A 17,500-nucleotide genomic window follows, 5' to 3' on the forward strand; every position below is an offset into this window, starting at 1 on the left:
GAAACTATCCTCTGTCCCAAGGAGACTCCTCTGCCCTCTATGTGGATTGTGTTTCTCTGTCTTCAAATCACTCCACTACCACCATCACCGCCATTAATGCCTTCATCTCATCCCACAGCACCTCATTCCACTAATGGCACTGTAACTCCCACAGTCTGTGTGATTAATCGCTATGCGATGCGGCCCAACAATGTGTTCAGGAGAAGCCCTCACCGCCCACCACCACGTAACCCAAACTAACCCTGCACTGTAGTGCTACCAAGAGAGGCTTCCCACCCTCCTGGGCCGTGTGGCAACAAATGGACGGGTCATTCTCATGTTCTGTATTGTGAGTCTTCATCTGTGAGACTGAAAAGTCCAGCAGAAGGCTGGTTGTGGCATAGAGCCTTCCCAGATGCAAAATAAACACTGGAGTGGTTCTCATTGACCAGATACATGATTCTGTAAACTACAGACTAGATTCCATCCCATTTGCTGAACACTATCGTGCAATTTGCTAGCACTGCAAAAAAAAAAAGTCTTGAAATCTGAGTTTTGAGTCGATTTAGGGCATGCCTGAAATTTACATTATAACATAGAATCCATCTTTTGCATTAGAATATGAAACTATAGTTGCGGCCCACCCATGAGGCCAACTGAGGCAGTTGCCTCAGGTAGCAGATAGATGGGGTACTCATCTGTGCTCACCTGCCTTCACTGCTCTTCCCACAAGTGGACTCTGCCTCTGTACCAACTAAATAGGAAGGACTGTCTTCTGGGAAACAGAGAAGTCGCACTTGAAGTCTTGATAAAGCAAGACTTGGAAGCACAACTTATGTGAGTATTTTGCAGAACCTCAGGGTCTAGTTACAGAACCCAAGAGCCCTGTAGAGAGTTGCTGGGTTGGATACATGCAGAAACCTGAGATTTCTCAGGCAGGGTCTGCTGATGTCACAAGGTAGAGTCTGCTGATGTCACAAGACGGGGTCTGATGATGCAACTAGGCTGCCGGCCTTTGAAAAATGGTGCCAGGATGGAGCCCGGCAGCAGCAGCCCCCAAATGGCATGAGATTAACCTTTGCCAACCACCTACCTGAGAAAAAGGAAACAAAACTGGAAACAAAGGAGAAATCCTTTCCCAGAATTTCCAGAGCCCCTTTGAAATTCACAGTCATCCCCTCCCCACCCCCCAAAGAAAAAGAAACCTTTTGCAGAAAGTGCAGTGGGCCTGTCCTGTCCTGGATTTCTCCTTTTCTTCTGGGGTTCAGTCTCCTGGTGCTACTTGCTTGTGGTGCATCTGCTTTTGGAACTGCAAAAATGAACCAGCCCTTTGACCTGTTTTTGCAGTCCGTTTCTTAGGGGCTTGGAGTGAGCGCCTCCTCCTTGGTGTTGACTGGCCACTGCTGGTGGTGAAAGGAGCTGGGTGGGGTGCAGGAAGGCTGAAGGTGACCCAAGTTTTGGTGGTGGAGAGACAAGATGCGGCGTGGTGGAGAGCTTTATCTGAGGCGGGAATCATGAAACAGTGAGGCTTATACCTGAGTAGACATGCATAGGATTGCACTATGTGTGACTAGCGGTTTGTTGTGTTGAGAATAAGTTCACAGCAGAATCTGAGGAGCAAAAGGCAAATTGACTCCAAGTTAGGACTCTCCAGAACCACATCAGGCCTTTATAAGGACTTTTTATATGGATTTTTAACCTGTTGTAAGCCGCCTTGAGTCCCTTCGGGGAGAAAGGCGGGGTAAAATAAAACAAAGTTATTATAAGGAGATTAAAGGCACAGGAGTTCTAAAAGCCCTCAATAGAGCTCTGCTTGTCCATAATAGACAGTCCAGTGCTTTAGTTATGTTTTCTTGCAGATATTAATATCAGATATTTAAAAAAAAAACACCTTAGGAGGACCTCACAAGAAAACACTGGATCATAATTTGACAGTTATATTGTTGGGATTATAGTGCAAAATGACTGAACTGAAAATGATGGCAATTTCAGGAGGAGAGAGGCTAGTGAAGCAACCTAAAAGTCATTGTCTTCACTGGGACTTGTCACACTGAAATTTGCCTGGATTGTGGTATCCTCCTGGAACCATTGGGGGATACCATGGTTGGAGACTGGGATTAATTGGAACCGGTTTGGGGGGTTCTTGCACGGCAAACTCCACAAGGAAACGAGATGGTTATATGACCATCTCTAGAACTTCCAGGGGGCCAAAGTTAGAAATGTGACTGGGCTACCAAACATCATCTGATAGCCTCTTTCACTGGATAGCGTCAAGGTGACAATTCAGATGCACACAGACCACCCCAAAGCTGCTTCTTTTCTCTAGCACATCCACAAAATTTCCCAAGATGCTTTCCCCAGAAGAAATCCTGTCAGAATTGGCTCCTTGACCATAATGTCATTCCTGGAAGAACCTTTCTGTGGGTGGGGTTGGGATGTGTACAGTTCCTCCCTTTGAACGATGATCAAGGTAAGCTCCTTTGTGTGGACCTGAAGGTATGTGTTCGGTCCTGTGGGGGCCACACAAATGCTGACCTGAGGCTCTGTTTTCATGGGGCCTTCTCAGAATCTGTCTGTTCCAGTGCGACAAGAAATGCCAAGTTGGAAGTGTTGCTCTTCTCAAACTGAAGTAGCTGCCCCAGCTAATTGGATGCCTGCTCATTAAAATCTAGGGTGAATCACAGTGCTTTAAAGGTTTACCAGTGCAATTATTTTTTAAAAGGCCAACTGTGGAGAACTGTACTTCCAATGAGTTGATGTCAGAGAAAGCTTTTCAAGCTGCAGTCAAAGAAGTGGTCTCCAGACCTTTGGAACCAATTCAGTACCATCACTATGTCCTCAGTTCTGCACCTTCCCCTCCATCCACCCCCACCCTGTGACACAGCCTGAATTTCTCTATCCACTCCCTCAGATGCAGGAAGGTGAGCCAAAGGTCAAAAATGTGAAACACCCCTTTTTATGTGTTTTTTTTTTTTCTTTCCAAAGGGTCTCCAGGGTGAACGTGGGCCCACTGGTTTCCCTGGAGCCAAAGGTGAACTGGTGAGTGGTGGATCCAACTGAGTGAGTGAAAATATTCCTTTACCCAGCATTTAATTAGTCTGTGGAACCCCTTGCCACAGGAAGTAGTGATGGCAGGAAGATAGCTGCCAGGCAGAGTACATCATGCTTGAGCTAGAGGAGCAGTGGCATTTTCACGTGAGCCTCACTACTTACAGTCCATAATAACCCAACTCCTGGTTCCATATGCACAACAGCTAATGTGGGGGAGAGGCCCCATTTAATCCATCCTCCAAGCATAACAGATTGGTAAAAGGTCATTTTGGGGGCATTCATGGAATCATAAAGTGGGAAAATGACCCACAAGGTCGTCTAGTCCATTCCCCTGCCTGGAGCAGGAAATCCTCACGACCAGCAGGTGCCTGTCACGCTTGTTTAAAGATCTCCAAGGAAGGAGACTCCACCATCTCCCTCTGCAATCTGTTCCACTGCCAGACTGCCCTGACCATCTCAGAATTTCTTCCTGATGTCCAGCCGGAATCTCCTCTCTCGCAGTTGGATATGCATTGGATATGGTTCTACTCTCAGAGGCAGTTGAGAACATTAAAGTGTTTCCACAGTGGGAAAGGGGACCTGAAGTCCCATCTGATGACGCATTATGGCAATCTTTAGTAAATGAGGCATCACCACTGACGCCTCCCAGTTCCAGTTTCATGATGTCCGAGCCGAGCCCATTTTGAACCTATCTCAATGTCTTTTTCTATAGGGTCCTCCAGGTCAACCTGGATATCCTGGCTCAATGGGCCCCCCAGGGCTCCCTGTGAGTATGGCATCCAAAAGGAATGACAAATGGGGCAAGCATTGATCTGATGACAGAAGTAAAGGGGAGATGGGCTTGGCTTAAGATGCAAATGCTGCCTGAGTAGCCTTGGGGTGGGGGGAACCCTTTTACTGAACCAATAAGAGGGGTGCAGCAGTTCCACCAGGTCTCCAGTTCCCTTGGGGTTGTCTCTTTAACTAAGCAGGAGTCATGAGTAGAGCCAGCATACCTGTAGTCTAAGCACTTTATCCTCACATTCAAACTTACTCTCAAAAATTCCAGTGGGTGCCCTTTAAATTTCTCTGTACCTGTTTGCAGGTGTAAAGGGCCTTGTTGAGTTTTTATAAGTTTCAGAGAAAAGAGGGACATAAAGTATCGGGCTTGCCCTGTCAGACAAATATGGAACATTTTTACTTCTTTATTTGCCCCTAGAAACCTAAGATGTGATATGTGTGTGTATGAGAGAGAGAGAGAGAGTTGAACAAAAAAGTAAGAAAAGCAACTGGAAAATTTAAAATGTACATTTTAAAAATTCACCACATTCCTGCAAAAATATCCCAATCATGGCCACAGACCACCACCACCACCCCCAAATCTGAACATACTAAAAGGACATTTCTTTAGAAGTATTGCCACGTATGCCGTATTTGTAGAACACGTTCACTGCCCTTGGTTGCCCTGTGCGGTTGATCTAAAACCTTCCGTTACAAAACTTCTCATTCCATCTGCATTTCAGGGTGCCAAAGGGGACCGGGGTTACGTAGGACCACCTGGAGAGAAAGGCGAATCAGTAAGTTAATGAGACATCTGACAGAAACACCATTGGAGTGAAAGGAAGTGGAAAGGGGTCAAATTTTTGCACTAGGGAAGCACCACTACCACCAGCCCATCTCACTCTCTTCATGAACTCCAGGGCTACTTAGAAGTGTTTTTAATGGTGCAAGCCTAACTGTGTCCCTGCACATGCCTGATCTTGTCTGATCTTGGAAGCTAAGCAGGGTCAGGCCTGGTTAGGACTTGGATGGGAGACCGCCTCGGAATACCAGGTGCTGTAGGCTTATACCATGATCTCGGAAGCTAAGCAGGGTCAGGCCTGGTTAGTACTTGGATGGGAGACCGCCGGGGAATACCAGGTGCTGTAGGCTTATACCATGATCTGGGAAGCTAAGCAGGGTCAGGCCTGGTTAGTACTTGGATGGGAGACCGCCTGGGAATACCAGGTGCTGTAGGCTTACACCATAGTCTTTCGAGACTGAAGGTTGCCAATCGACTGTGTCCTGTGCTGGTGCAGGCCCCCAGCGCAGGCTCCTGAGTGCCGCAAATGTGTCTTAAGGCACGTTTGCACCACCTCGGGAGTCGGCCGAGCTGGTGCAGTGGCTTGCACTGGCTCACCAGAGCCGGATCCAGCCCCTGTGCCGGCTGGAGGAGGTAAGGTTGTGCTGGGCAGTGCAGGGGGGTAAGAGAGGGTTGCGGGAGGGCATTCCAGGGCTGGGGGTGGGTGTTTTTAAGCAGGGGAGGGTGGGGGACTGACTGGGCCCTGGAGGGGGGGTTAGGACCTGGCAATTGACTCATGAACACCTTGTTCCCAGGACTGCTGTAGCGCCTGTGTCTTATTTCTCTTTTGCGTGCCTCTCCAGGGTCCTCCGGGTTTGGATGGTCCCGTGGGTCCCAGTGGGCCAGCGGTAAGTCTGCAGCATGACTTGAAATGGCCGGGCACACGCTTGGCTGCAGGCAGGCGATGACATCAGCAGTGGTGTTTTGTGGGCAGATTGTCTGATAAGGGTCCGTTCAGCAAGCAGGACACCGAAGGAAAGGCCTTCCTCTCACCTCCCCGTCCGGCCCTGCCCAGGTGCTGGCAGCTTGAGCCTGGGTTGTGGTAACACTAGTCACACTTCAGCAGTTTGTTTCTTTGCTGGGAGAGGAGCCTGACCCTTTGCCCTCCTGCTGAGGCAGGGCTGCCTCTGAAGGGGACACAGCCATTTTGCCCCTTTTCCTTCTCCCTTCTCAGATCTCAGGAGCAGGAAAAGAAGGAGCACCAAATGCAGGGGGTGGGCACCCCCTGCCAATCTGCCCCCTAATATCCACTGCCTTGGGAAGTTCCCTAGATAGGACACCACAGCCCAGGGCCTACTAAAAAGAGTAGCTGAAAAGATTGGCAGAAAAGCAAAGGGAACCAGGTCCATTCTCTCCCCTCCCCATCATTTGAGCACTGATGGGCACACACAGCCCCTCACCTTTGTTCTCTCCTTCCATCAGGGTCCAAGAGGAGAGAGAGGACTGACCGGCAGCGCAGGAGAAAAAGGCGAGCAGGTGAGGTCCTTCTGCTCTCAGCGTGGCTGACGCTTTCAGCCAGGGAGCCTCTGTCAAAGCCCAGAGTGTGAAAATGCACTGCATTTGTGCAGCCCGCCCTGTGCCTCCATGCCGTTTTGTCTGCTCAGTGGAGTCCTGCATCAGTTAGGGCCACCCTCCCCTGTTCCTTCCACATGCCACAGTTTCCCTCTGCCACTGGTGGCACATCTGCTATAAGTGGGACGCTCATATTCCACTTCTCTGCCTGCCTGCCTATCTCTCTTCTTCTCTCTGAAGACTGTGTGCTGCCAATCGAAAGCGCCACTCCACAAAGGAGCTTGCCCGCTGTGTCTCTGCATGATTGACTGCTCTGGTCTTCTCTCCTTCTAATTAGCCTCTGCTGGGAGTGGATAGTTCTGCCCCATGCAAGGGCACAGCAGAGTTAGCTGCCCTCAGAGGGACCACCCTGCTGCATGAATAATTGCTTTGGACTCACCCACTTCCAAGCCATGCATATACCCAGATCAGTGACTCACGCAGAACCCCAGGAGGCTGTGAGTGGGTTGTTCTTCTCCTCATACACTCTCCAAGCAAAAAATTTCCATGATCAGAGTAAAGCGTACCTTCAGTTTTTGTTTGGTGGTAAAAAAAAAAGTAGGTGTTAGGAATCCAAAGTTTGGGTTTACTGTTTAAGATGTTTAAATGTCTGGCTTGTTCTCTCCAGATACTGCCAAGGGAACATAAGAAGAGCCCTGCTGGATTAGGCCACAGGCCTATCCAGGCCAGCACCCCATCTTCCCTAGGTGCCTCTGGAGCAGAGGTGTATCTAGAGTGTGGCAGGTGGGGACATCTTTGCTGAGTGCCAGTTGAAGGGGACTCCATTGCAGCAGCTACTTGGATGACTCTTGGCTTCTGCCAAGTCACGCAGACCTCCAGGTACAGTGCTGGGCTCGGAGGTCTGCCACGACTCAGCAGAAGTCAAACGTTGGCCGGGAATCTGCTATAGAGGGAACAGGGGTGGCAGCCACATTGTGAAGCTGCCGCAGCCCTCTTCTGAACTGGGAAGTGACATCACAGTGTCACATGATGTCACAAAGTTGTGTGATGCCATGATGTCACCACCCCAGGTGCCCCTGAATTCCCCACTGCTCTGGAATCTCACAAGCCAGGTATTCAGGGAACTGACCACTTTCATTTCCCCCCCCAAGCAACTGGTATTTCTGCCTCAGAACATTTAACCATCATGGTTAGTAGCTGCTAATAGATATCACCTTCTCTATGAATTTGCCTAATTCCCTTTCAAAGCCACCTGAGCCAGTGGCTTTCCCCACATCTTGTGGCAATGAGTTCCATCGGTTCTGTGTTGAGTGAAGAAGTGCTTCCCTTTGCCAGTCCTGAATCTGTTGCTCGTCAATTTCCCTGCTTGCTCCAAGTTCCGCTATTTGATGACGACGGTGATGATGATAAGTATTTTAGTTGTGATGCAGTCTTGCATGGGATCCCCACCACCTTCCAAAGGAAGAAGGATCTGCTCCTTCAGTAGTTCGAGAACAAGCTGCATTTATTCAGTGATGAGGGTAGCCACTCTGTACATGCTCAGAGGTACTTGTTTTATAATAGAAGTTAGCTGTCCCTGTTGGATAGGGGGGAAAAAATCCAAAAGCCACAGTAGGATCATACTTTTATGAGGACCAACGAAAATGCCACAGATTGGTAAGCACACATTCAAGTTCTCCAAAATTATTCTTCAAGCAAAATGAGAGTGTAGGAGCAAAAAAAAAGGAACACGATGTTGAAGCCCCAGAGTTTGCCATCTGCAGCAGCCTTCAGATGGAGTGAAGGAAGACTTAATTAGATCCGACTCTGCTAGGTGCAAAACAGATTTCAGGGTTACCGTGGGTTGCTGGGCCAAAGACTCAATCATGGAAATTTCTTCATTTAAATATACAAGGGAATATATGATTGCTGTATAAATAAAGAAATCTAGCAGTGACTTGGATCTCTTCCCAGCACCAAGAGGAACACACAGGTCCCTTGTGAGGGCCAAGAAAAGTCTCAATGATAAGCAAGTCAATTAGCAAAGTTAACGGATGGCTAAATTCGGAATTCTCCAAACGTCCTGAGATCTCACAGGTAGCCATGTTGGTTCATTAGTTGGGGGAAAAAAAGAAAATTATACAAACACCACAAATCCTACAATGGGGTGATATCTGGCCCAAATAAAATACCGCAGTCGTGAGCAGGGTCCCAGAGTGATCAGTGTGAATGTTTCTTTAAGAAATGACAAAGCAGGAGCAGGTGATGCTTCATGGATGCGATCAAAGGAGGCCAATCAGGCTGCAAGATGAATCAACCGGCCAAACGGGCACTGTTTGACTTAAATAGCTGCGCTTCTGCTCCGCCAATTTACCCTGATCCAAGTTCTCCTCCCAATGTGTCTGTTAAAACTTGAAATCCATTGCTTCCTGGGGAGAAATGGATCACCCCCCCCCCCCCGCCTGCTGTTTCTTAAGCCAATCTCCTGCTGGGCAAGACGGATATCCTACAGTTCATCCTTCCTGCCCTATTATCCAGATCTCCGAAAAATAATTTAAGGTGGAAACTGGGGAAAGTTTCTCCATCTAACTAGCATGATTCAGTGTGCGACTGGCCCAGGGCCGTCCTGCAGCCCCCCTGAAAGTGCAACAAACAAAAAAACATCTACACAGGTGGTGTTATTGTTCGGCATCTCAGGCTCTCATGGAGCCAGCCCATTCATGAAGCTGACTAGCTGCTCCGGTGGCAGGTTGGCAGAGGGTGCCCCCCCCTTGCCTTCTCTGCTCCTCTTGCCACCTGCCTTTTTAAAGGAAGGGGAGAGCAGAGCAGAAGAGGAACTATGGAGGAGAGGAGAGTGGTGAGCTAGAGTGTATCTAGCAAGACTCTCTATCCCACCACTCTTAGTCACAGTGTCAGAGAGTGTATCTAGCAAGACTTGCTAGAGTGTATCTAGCAAGACTCTCTATCCCACCACTCTCAGCCACACGTGTCTTCTTCTGTCCCATGCCCCTCTTTCTTTTCTGATCCTGGGAGTTGGAGGAGAAGGAGCAGTGGAGGCGAGCAGGCGGGTGGGGGGCACCCCCTGCAAATTCACTGCCTCTATTGATCTCATGGATGGGCCGGTCTTGAGCGCGAGGCTTGCTGCTGCAGGTAGATGAACAAAGACGGAGCGAGCACAGAAGGAAGGGATGGGTTCTTATTTTTTGTCTGAATTGGAAGGTGCAAAGCTAAGCTTCCCTCCTGCCCTTCCCAAAAGCCCATGGTGGCATACCTAGGGATCTCTTCCTGCCCATTTCCTGCCCAGGTACTGAGCAGGCTCCACCCTCTTTAATTTTATTTATGGAACAACACTGAATGCCTTTTGATATTCTCTAGTCCAGTATTGCTCAAACTGTGGGTCGGGACCCACTAGGCGGGTCGCGAGTCAATTTCATTTGGGTCCCCATTCATTTCAATAGTTTATTTTTAATATATTAGACTTGATGGTACCATGGCATGTGACTGCATTGGGGGAAATGTTACAGACCTGTACTTTTAATCAGCTACTCTGTATATGTTTTTAACAATGATAGTAAATGGGACTTACTCTTGAGTAAGTGTGGGTAGGATTGCAGCCTAGGAATGCATCATCCTGTTTGATGATTTTACTTTCAGTTATGACATCACTTCCGGTGGGTCCTGACACTTTTCTAAAAAGCGAGTCCTGGTGCTGAGTGTTTGAGAACCACTGCTCTAGTCCCCAGTGCAGCCTTAGACGCTATATATCTCCAAGCTAAGTACCCAAATGTAATAGGGGCAATGATTTTGTTCCCCATTGATTGACCTGTGTTTCCTTTGTTCCCAGGGATTTCAAGGCCAGCCTGGTTTCCCGGGCCCACCCGTAAGTACCTGTAACCCACCAGTGGCTTCTGAGGCTCAGAGACTTATTACAGAGACACATGGGGGGGTCCTGAAATCAGACTATTGTGCAAAGGCAGGAGTTGCACAGAAACCCCACCTGAGAGAATTGGGGTGATTTTTTTTTAGTTGTCTCGGAGAGAACAGAATCAGATTAAATGCGAAGGATCTTTAGCCTCCTTTTAGGAGAACGCTAAAGGTGTTAAGAAAAACAAGCAATCCAGGCTTTGATCTGATTGTTAACAGAGGGATTTTTTGCTGAGATGAGAAGCTTAGAGAAGGCAGCAGCTAAGAGAGGGATGCGGCAGAGATCACGGAAGTCTGGAATGGTGTGCAAAAAATTAATCAAGCACCGTGTTTTGTTTTTTTTAAACCCCTCCCTGAAACACAGGAATGTACAGGAAACAAACAGGCGGAAGGCTCTGAAAGCAAGTCGCTGCCAGCGACAGGCAGGGTCATGCATATGCAACAACATATGGGCAAACTGAAAATAAATAAATGTGCTGCACTTCGGCACAAGTGCGGAAAGCACTCAGGATGTGGCACGGGAATGCGGCTTCCTGTGAATCTCGGCTGACAAAGAAGGGTTCTAGGAGTCCTTGGGGTTGCAAAGGGTTGTGCTTGAAGTGGGTGAACAAGAGGGCCAGCCCCGGATCGCCAGAGGCAGCTGCCCCCCCCTTAACTGCTCCCCTTTAACACCAGACAACTCCGCTGATCCTGCTCCCTGATTCATAAAGGAAGAGGGGAATCGAGAGGAAGAGGAGTGTGATGTGCTATACACCTTTCTCCTCTCCTCCACACTTCCTCTCCCTCTCTCTTCCCCTCTTTCTTTCTGAATCAGGGGGCGGCAGAAGGGGGAGTGGTGGAGGTGGGCAGGTGCAGGCAGAGACCCCTGACAATCCACAGCCCAAAGCAAATGCCTTAGCCAGCCTCCTAGAAAGGTCAACCCTAGTAGGTCAGGCAAAGGCCTACCTAGATGCCCTAGCTCCTGGGACAGCAACATTACAGTGTCACGCGACAATATTATGTCACATCCAGGTTCTCCCCCGAGGAGGAGGTACTGGTTGCTTCACACCCTCCATTCCTTCTCCTGTGGAGGCTTCCCTTTGAAAGGGCACCCCCTTCAAGGGGGAGCCTCCCCAGGGGAAGTAGTGGGAGCAAAGCCACCAGCACCTTCTCCTCCAGAGAGAACTAACTAACTAACTAGGTATTTATATACCGCCTTTCTGGTCATCAGATTACTCCTCTGACTTTATTCAAGGCGGTTTATGTAGGCAGGCGTTTCTAAATCCCTCAAGGGGATAGAGATTCTCTCTTTCAAGAATCAACCACATTTCAGATGGATCTTCCTGGTTTGGTCTCACTTCTGGCCTCCAGCTCTCCCACGCAGGCTGGCAAGCAGCTCCATCTCTCACATGGAGGGCAGCCAAGACGCTTCTTGCTCACACCAAGAGCAGGTGGAATCACTCAGCTGGGCTTTTCAGCTGCTTCAAGGTCTCGGTATTCGCAGCTGTTCAGGGAGCTGCCGGTGTCCTCGAACTGGTGACCTTCTGGTGTTATCTTCGGGCTAATGGAGGCTCTACCCTCTAGACCAGACCTCCTGCCCAGAGCCCGGAAGTGATGGCCTTGCACAGTTTATGGTTCTCCTGGAGGCTTGGTGCCCCCATTCCTTCTCCCGTGGAGGCTCCTCCTTGAAGGGTGCCACTTGAAGGGTGTGCCACCGAGCAGAAGGAATGGTGGCGTAAAGCTGCAATAGCAAACTCTCTGGACTCTCCCCCTGTGAGCTGTAAGCAGCACAAGGCAGTCATGCACCACCACTCCTTGGCCTATCGCCCAGGTCAGGTGCCCCTCAGGTGCCACCCCTGTTAACACCTCTGAGGCCGGGTGCTTCAAAAGCAACAGGGAAGAGGCTGGATAAAAGTGTGAGTTCTCAGGAGGCTATTCGTACCTTACGATTAACGGGATAAATTATGCAAAGCAGGAACAATTGTCCAATCAATTAGGCGGCATAAGGGGAAGTAGCCTGTGCATTTTCTCAGTTGCTAATAAGAACACAAGCTGGAGAATTCAGGTCATTGTGGTCCAAAGTTCAGATCCCTTTTGTTTCTGTGTAGGAGTCAATCTGCCCACAGCTCTGCTTAAAGGGAAGCAGCAAACTGGAGCTCTGGAGCTCTTTGGGGGATTCCAGGGCCACTTGGATTCCATTTGGCTCAGTTACCCTAGCCGCACAAAACCATTTTTCTTTTGTAGGGACCTCCAGGCTTTCCAGGAAAAGCAGGATCACCAGGCCCTCCAGGACCTCCAGCAGAAAAGGTGAGCACGGCAAAGGGGAACGCTTCGGCAGGAAAGACAGGTGTCCTCCCCGCTGAATGCCAAGGACAGGGCAGTTCTGATTAGCCTGATTCAGACTTCAGACCTGGCCTAAGGACTGAGATGGCACTCCAAGTCTACCCCCCCTTGCTCAGCAGCAAGCCAGCCACCCCTTCTCTTGCTCTCTGGCTTTGAAGAGGAACAGAGCAGTAATGCGGAAAGGGAAGAGCATTGGGGAAAGCAAGACCCCCAGCCCACCACTCTCCTCTATTCCGCACTTCGTTTTCTGCTCCATTCCTTTCCAAATCCACGGAGGCAGGCAGCAGGGACCCCCCACCGGTACGCCACCTGAGGCAACGTCTCAGTCTGCCTCATGGATGGGCAGGCCCTGTCAGAACCTGTACGAACCATATGAAGAAAGTAAATCTGGATTTCTAGACCAAAGGAGAAGCGATGGGGGAGTTTTGATTACAAACGGATTCAGCTCAGAGTGTCTTACCCCAATACGGAGCATGCTTAACCTTTCCAGATTCAGGCCCAGGCTCAATTTGCCTCATGCTGAGATGCCCCACCTCCCACCACTGCTGTTCCTGTTCTCCGATTCCTATCACCCTCTTCCTTTCCAGCTGTCCCCTTCTGTTCTTCCGCTCTGACCTGACGGTGTTGTAGGGAGGATAGTGGTCAGAAAACAGCAAATTTTCCTCGCATCCTCTTCCTCTCCATTTCCTGGAGCACCTACAATACTGCAGTACTACATCCTGATCAAAGGGAGCCCTGGAGAATTCCCTGAATGTGGGGTGCTGCTGTTGCAGTGCTCTAGACCAGGGGTGTCCAAAGTTTTCGGCAGGAGGGCCGCATCATCTCTCTGACACTGTGTCGGGGGCCGGGGGGGGAAAGAATTAATTTACATTTAAAATTTGAATAAATTTACATAAATTACTATATTAGAGGTGGAACTTATATGAATGAATGAAGGTCTTGCAATAGCTCAAGGCCTATAAAAGTCCTTAAACAAAGCAAGGTTGGCCTTTCCTTTGCTGCCGCTGCTGCATCACAGACGTGAAACAGCAAGCAGTGGAAGGAGCCCTCATCCCACAGCTAATGCGAGAGGTCAAACAGTCGCCCTCACACTGAGAGCAGTTGGGTCGGGCCAGTGCGGGCTCCAGCAAGTTTCCAGAGGGCCGGAGGCTCATTGGAGACTGGGGTCCCCCCGTGGGCCACATTAGGAGTTCTCAAGGGCCGCATGTGGCCCCAGGGCCGGGGTTTGGGCACCCCTGCTCTAGACACCCTAACAGGAGAAGAGAGGGATGTGCAAAGAGGAAGAGAGAAAGATCTTGCTGCCACCACTGCCCCTGCCCTACTGCCAGCTGAATTGAGAAGAAGGGATGGACAAGGGATGGCAGGTGGTGCTCTTCAGAGAAGTGCCCGGGGCTCACCGGGATCCCCTCCTTAGGGATCACTATTTGTTAAGCTCAATGGTGGCGTTCATGGGCTCTGCAAGAATGCAGGACCACAGTGAGGACTGAAGGTGTGTGCCTTGCCCTTTCGCTTTTTGAAATCTTCCCTTGCAGTGCTTACATAGATTCAAACTTTTTTTTTTTTTTTTTTTTGCATTTAAGAACAACCACATAAAGCAAACAGAAATCAAGGGATGTTCACTGGTCACTCCATGAGAGTTACGGGCTTTCAGATGACAGAATAGTCCTTGTGTTTAGGGAGTAACCTACTGAACTTGAAATTAGAGAGCTCAGCCCTTGACTGTGCCCTAGATTTCTCAGGTGGCCTGGGGCAAGTCACATAACCTTCCTAAACCAGAGTTGTTTTTTCCCCCTCTCCCCCACCTCCTGAAATGGTCTCTGCAGTTGTTCTTCTTGCAGAAACACTGGTCAGGGACAAGGAATCGTTTGCAGTACATCTTACCAGGAAGCTGCTCTCATGACAACAACTATAATTCCAAGGAGAAAGTTTCTGTTGAGTTGCAAAAGGGAAGAAATTGGGGGGGGGGGGTGAAAAGAGAGCGATACACAGCAATGGTCTGTTCCCAACATTCCCAGAACTCTGCTGCCACCTGCTGTTCACTGCCAGGGCTGCACTCTCATGATGAAGCTTTTTTGACCACGGAGAAGGCCTGGGATGAGTCCAGGGGAGATGATTTTTCTTTTAAAACCTGTAATTCGATTTAAGTCTTCCTGTGTACTGGGAATGATTGTCTGCACCCTGTTTTCTGGGCAAGAAACAGTGTCCTGCAGGAGAGTTCAGAAAGACCTCTGCTTCTGGGTGCATTTGGGCTCAGCAGGAGCACCTCTAAAGCATCACCTGCTGAGCACTTGCAATGATATAGCACCCAAGGTGCACACAGCGTTCTCCAAATGCTCTCCCAGTGCCACCCCTGCCTCTCTTGTTCCAGACGGGCATTTCCAAGGGCATTACCTGGGGAAGGACCGTTCCGATAAGGACTCCTATCTGATTTCACCCTTTAATCGTTGGACTTGTGTCGGTTTCTTGCAGGGTAGTGAGGGGATGCGAGGTGCCCCTGGGATGAATGGCCCACCAGGTCCTCCAGGACCTCCTGGAATACAAGTAAGTATGCTGAACACAACACTGGTGCACGCTGGGGACAACACCGCCAAGGATGCATTTTTCCACCAGTGTCAGGGGACCTCCAAAAAGACGTAAATGCCTGCACACAAAAATTTAAGGAGTTTCTATATACCTGAAACAAGAGGTGTTGGAAATGCACAAAGCTAGTAGGAAAGAGAATCATTTTTTGCAGTACTGTCCTGGTGCTGACGTATAGATTCTTATATAAATCATAGTCTGAAGCTGCTCACCCAAGAAAATCTTTGAAAATACATACACACACACACACACACACACACACACACACACACACACCATGGTTTTCCTGAGCACTCACTTGGTGGGACAGGGCTGGCTCCCCACCTCATGATCTCCCCTTCTCTGCGTAGCCTGCTGAATAAATTAACTTGGTGGGATGGACAGGACTGGCTTCCCACCCCATGTTCTCCCCTGTTTGGACAGGGGCTCAATTTCAGTGCTTAGAATGGACGCCGTTTCCCCTAGATATGCCTCTGCTCACAGTCCAGTTCTGCAAAGCTTGTGGAACTTGTGTCCATGGGTAAAGCTTTGACCATCCTTGTGGAAAAGGTGAAGCAGATAAGCCCCCCACCCCATAACCTGTGTTATTTTTTTTTATTTCTCCTGGAACATTCTAGGGCCCACCTGGCTTGGAGGGACTGGATGGGAAGGACGGGAAACCAGGTTTACGGGTAAGAAAATGACTCCTTGTGGTGTTGGACAGAGAAGCCCAGGGTGGTAGCACCCGGCAACTGCCTGTCTGGTCCTGAAACTGGGTTTAAGCTGTGACGGGAATTCTTATCACCATTAAGGAAAGCTACAGGGTCAGGACAGAAGGAGGCTGGTTTGGGAAAACCTCCCTCCCAGGTTTGGCAATGAATCCCAAAATCCAAGAGTACCCTTAACAATCAAACCGTAGCAGGAGGCAAGCAGTCTGGGAAGATTGGGCATAGCAGCCCTTTCCTGTGTGTGAACTAAAACAACAGTAAGGAAGATTAGTAAATGGGTTAAAATGATACAAAAAGATGACAAGAGAATAAAGAGAACCGGCAGAACTTTGGCATGAAGGTGAAAAGCAAACGGAAAATAAAGCAACACACAAGCACTGCTCATCAGGTACTTTCCCTGCCCTAATGACTTCTGTTAGTCCAGGATCTTGGCCCTGACCTAGCCAGAAAATTGGATGACCTTTGCCTGTGCCAAAAGGGGGTGTGTGCCCTGACTTTTAATAACCTGTGAGCATTAACTCAATTTTACATGTTGGATTGATCACTTGGGGTCATATGAGCCTCTTGCTTTGCCTGCTCTTAGGAATCAGGTGGGCATCTGGTTTAATGAGCTGGTTCAGTGCTCAATTCTTGGTTACCACTTGCTGAGAACCAAGAATAAATGAAAGGTCATGCTTGGCTGCTGCCTCGGAATGACTCAGCAGCCGCTTCAGCATGCAGAGGCATCACTGGAGACTCTGGACTGATCTGAAGGTTAAGAACAGGTGAAACAAAGGCAAAAAACGGGATTTCCATCATCATCCCAGAACTGGAGGATCCTTTGCCTACAACTTAGGTTGGGACCATGGAAAAGATAACCCTGACATTTGGTATCCAGCAGTGATCGAGTTCAACTTAGCCTGAGATCTGATGCCCATTAGCAGCGATGGGATGCTGGGCATTGGAAATGTGAGGCAGGAGAGGGCAGAGAATTCTTGTTCCCTGCTACATTCTTGGCTCCGGCATCTCTCCTGTGAAAGAGGCTGAGCCCTTCCAGTGGAATACAAAGAGTGACTGTTACTCCTTCTGTGGGGTGTGCAAGGAGCTGTACATTACTGACTATGTGGCACTCCCAGCTGACACCTCAGAATTACCAAGGTCTTTCCCCTTAAAGGATACTAACTCTTTGTGTTCTGTAGGGTGACCCCGGTCCCCCAGGATCTCCAGGAATGATGGGACCTCCGGTAAGCTGACAATTCTTTAAACCAACTCTAGCATGTGCATCTCTAGCAGAGGGTAGAGCTGGCGTCAGCAGGTGGAAACACTTCTCTTCATGCTATGAAAAGATGTGCCAGCTGGTTCCAGCAGGTTGTGATGCCATTAAGGGCACAAGAGCAGGTGGGGTGGGTTCCGGTCAGTTGGCAACTCTAAAGAGGATCCTCAGTGATAGGCAGTGGTGGACCTACATTTTGGGGGCCCTGAAGCTTCATTAGTTTCATAGTAGATCCACCCTGGTGCTGGTCCTGGAATTTCAATGCTCAGTTCCTGCAGGAGTTTTTCCACAGGGCCTCCCCACCCATGAGTCTGACCGAGGTCACTGCTTCAATTTGCAGACTGGTGAAAGGCAGACTCTACCACCACCCCTTCTCCATTGCTAATCCTCTCCCACTCCCTGGATTTGAAGGGGAAGAACAGAAAGGAAGAGGAAATGTGAAGGAGAGGAGTGAGCTAGAACGCCCCTGACACTCTAACCCACCACTCTCTCCTCCTCCAACTTCCTCTCCTGTCCATTTTTCTCTTTCTTTTCAAATCCAAGGAGCAGGAGGAAGGGCAGCAACTGGTGTCCCAGCTCTCAGGTGGTCTTTAA

The 17,500-nt window shown here is 49.3% G+C and overlaps 1 protein-coding gene across 1 annotated transcript in view; it reads left to right on the forward strand.

Moving 5' to 3' along the window:
- Positions 1–2,440: 2,440 nt before the first annotated feature.
- The window catches only part of COL16A1 (collagen type XVI alpha 1 chain), a 29,663-nt gene continuing 14,603 nt past the window's right edge, over positions 2,441–17,500 (forward strand). The window contains exons 1-11 of the mRNA XM_066638715.1: positions 2,441–2,449; positions 2,965–3,018; positions 3,743–3,796; positions 4,533–4,586; positions 5,434–5,478; positions 6,053–6,106; positions 9,966–10,001; positions 12,269–12,331; positions 14,837–14,908; positions 15,565–15,618; positions 16,833–16,877. Of these exons, the coding sequence (XP_066494812.1) occupies positions 2,441–2,449; positions 2,965–3,018; positions 3,743–3,796; positions 4,533–4,586; positions 5,434–5,478; positions 6,053–6,106; positions 9,966–10,001; positions 12,269–12,331; positions 14,837–14,908; positions 15,565–15,618; positions 16,833–16,877 (540 nt within the window). The remainder of the gene's footprint in view (positions 2,450–2,964; positions 3,019–3,742; positions 3,797–4,532; positions 4,587–5,433; positions 5,479–6,052; positions 6,107–9,965; positions 10,002–12,268; positions 12,332–14,836; positions 14,909–15,564; positions 15,619–16,832; positions 16,878–17,500) is intronic.

This window comes from Tiliqua scincoides, chromosome 10, assembly GCF_035046505.1.
Source record: "Tiliqua scincoides isolate rTilSci1 chromosome 10, rTilSci1.hap2, whole genome shotgun sequence".
Lineage (NCBI taxonomy): Eukaryota > Metazoa > Chordata > Lepidosauria > Squamata > Scincidae > Tiliqua > Tiliqua scincoides.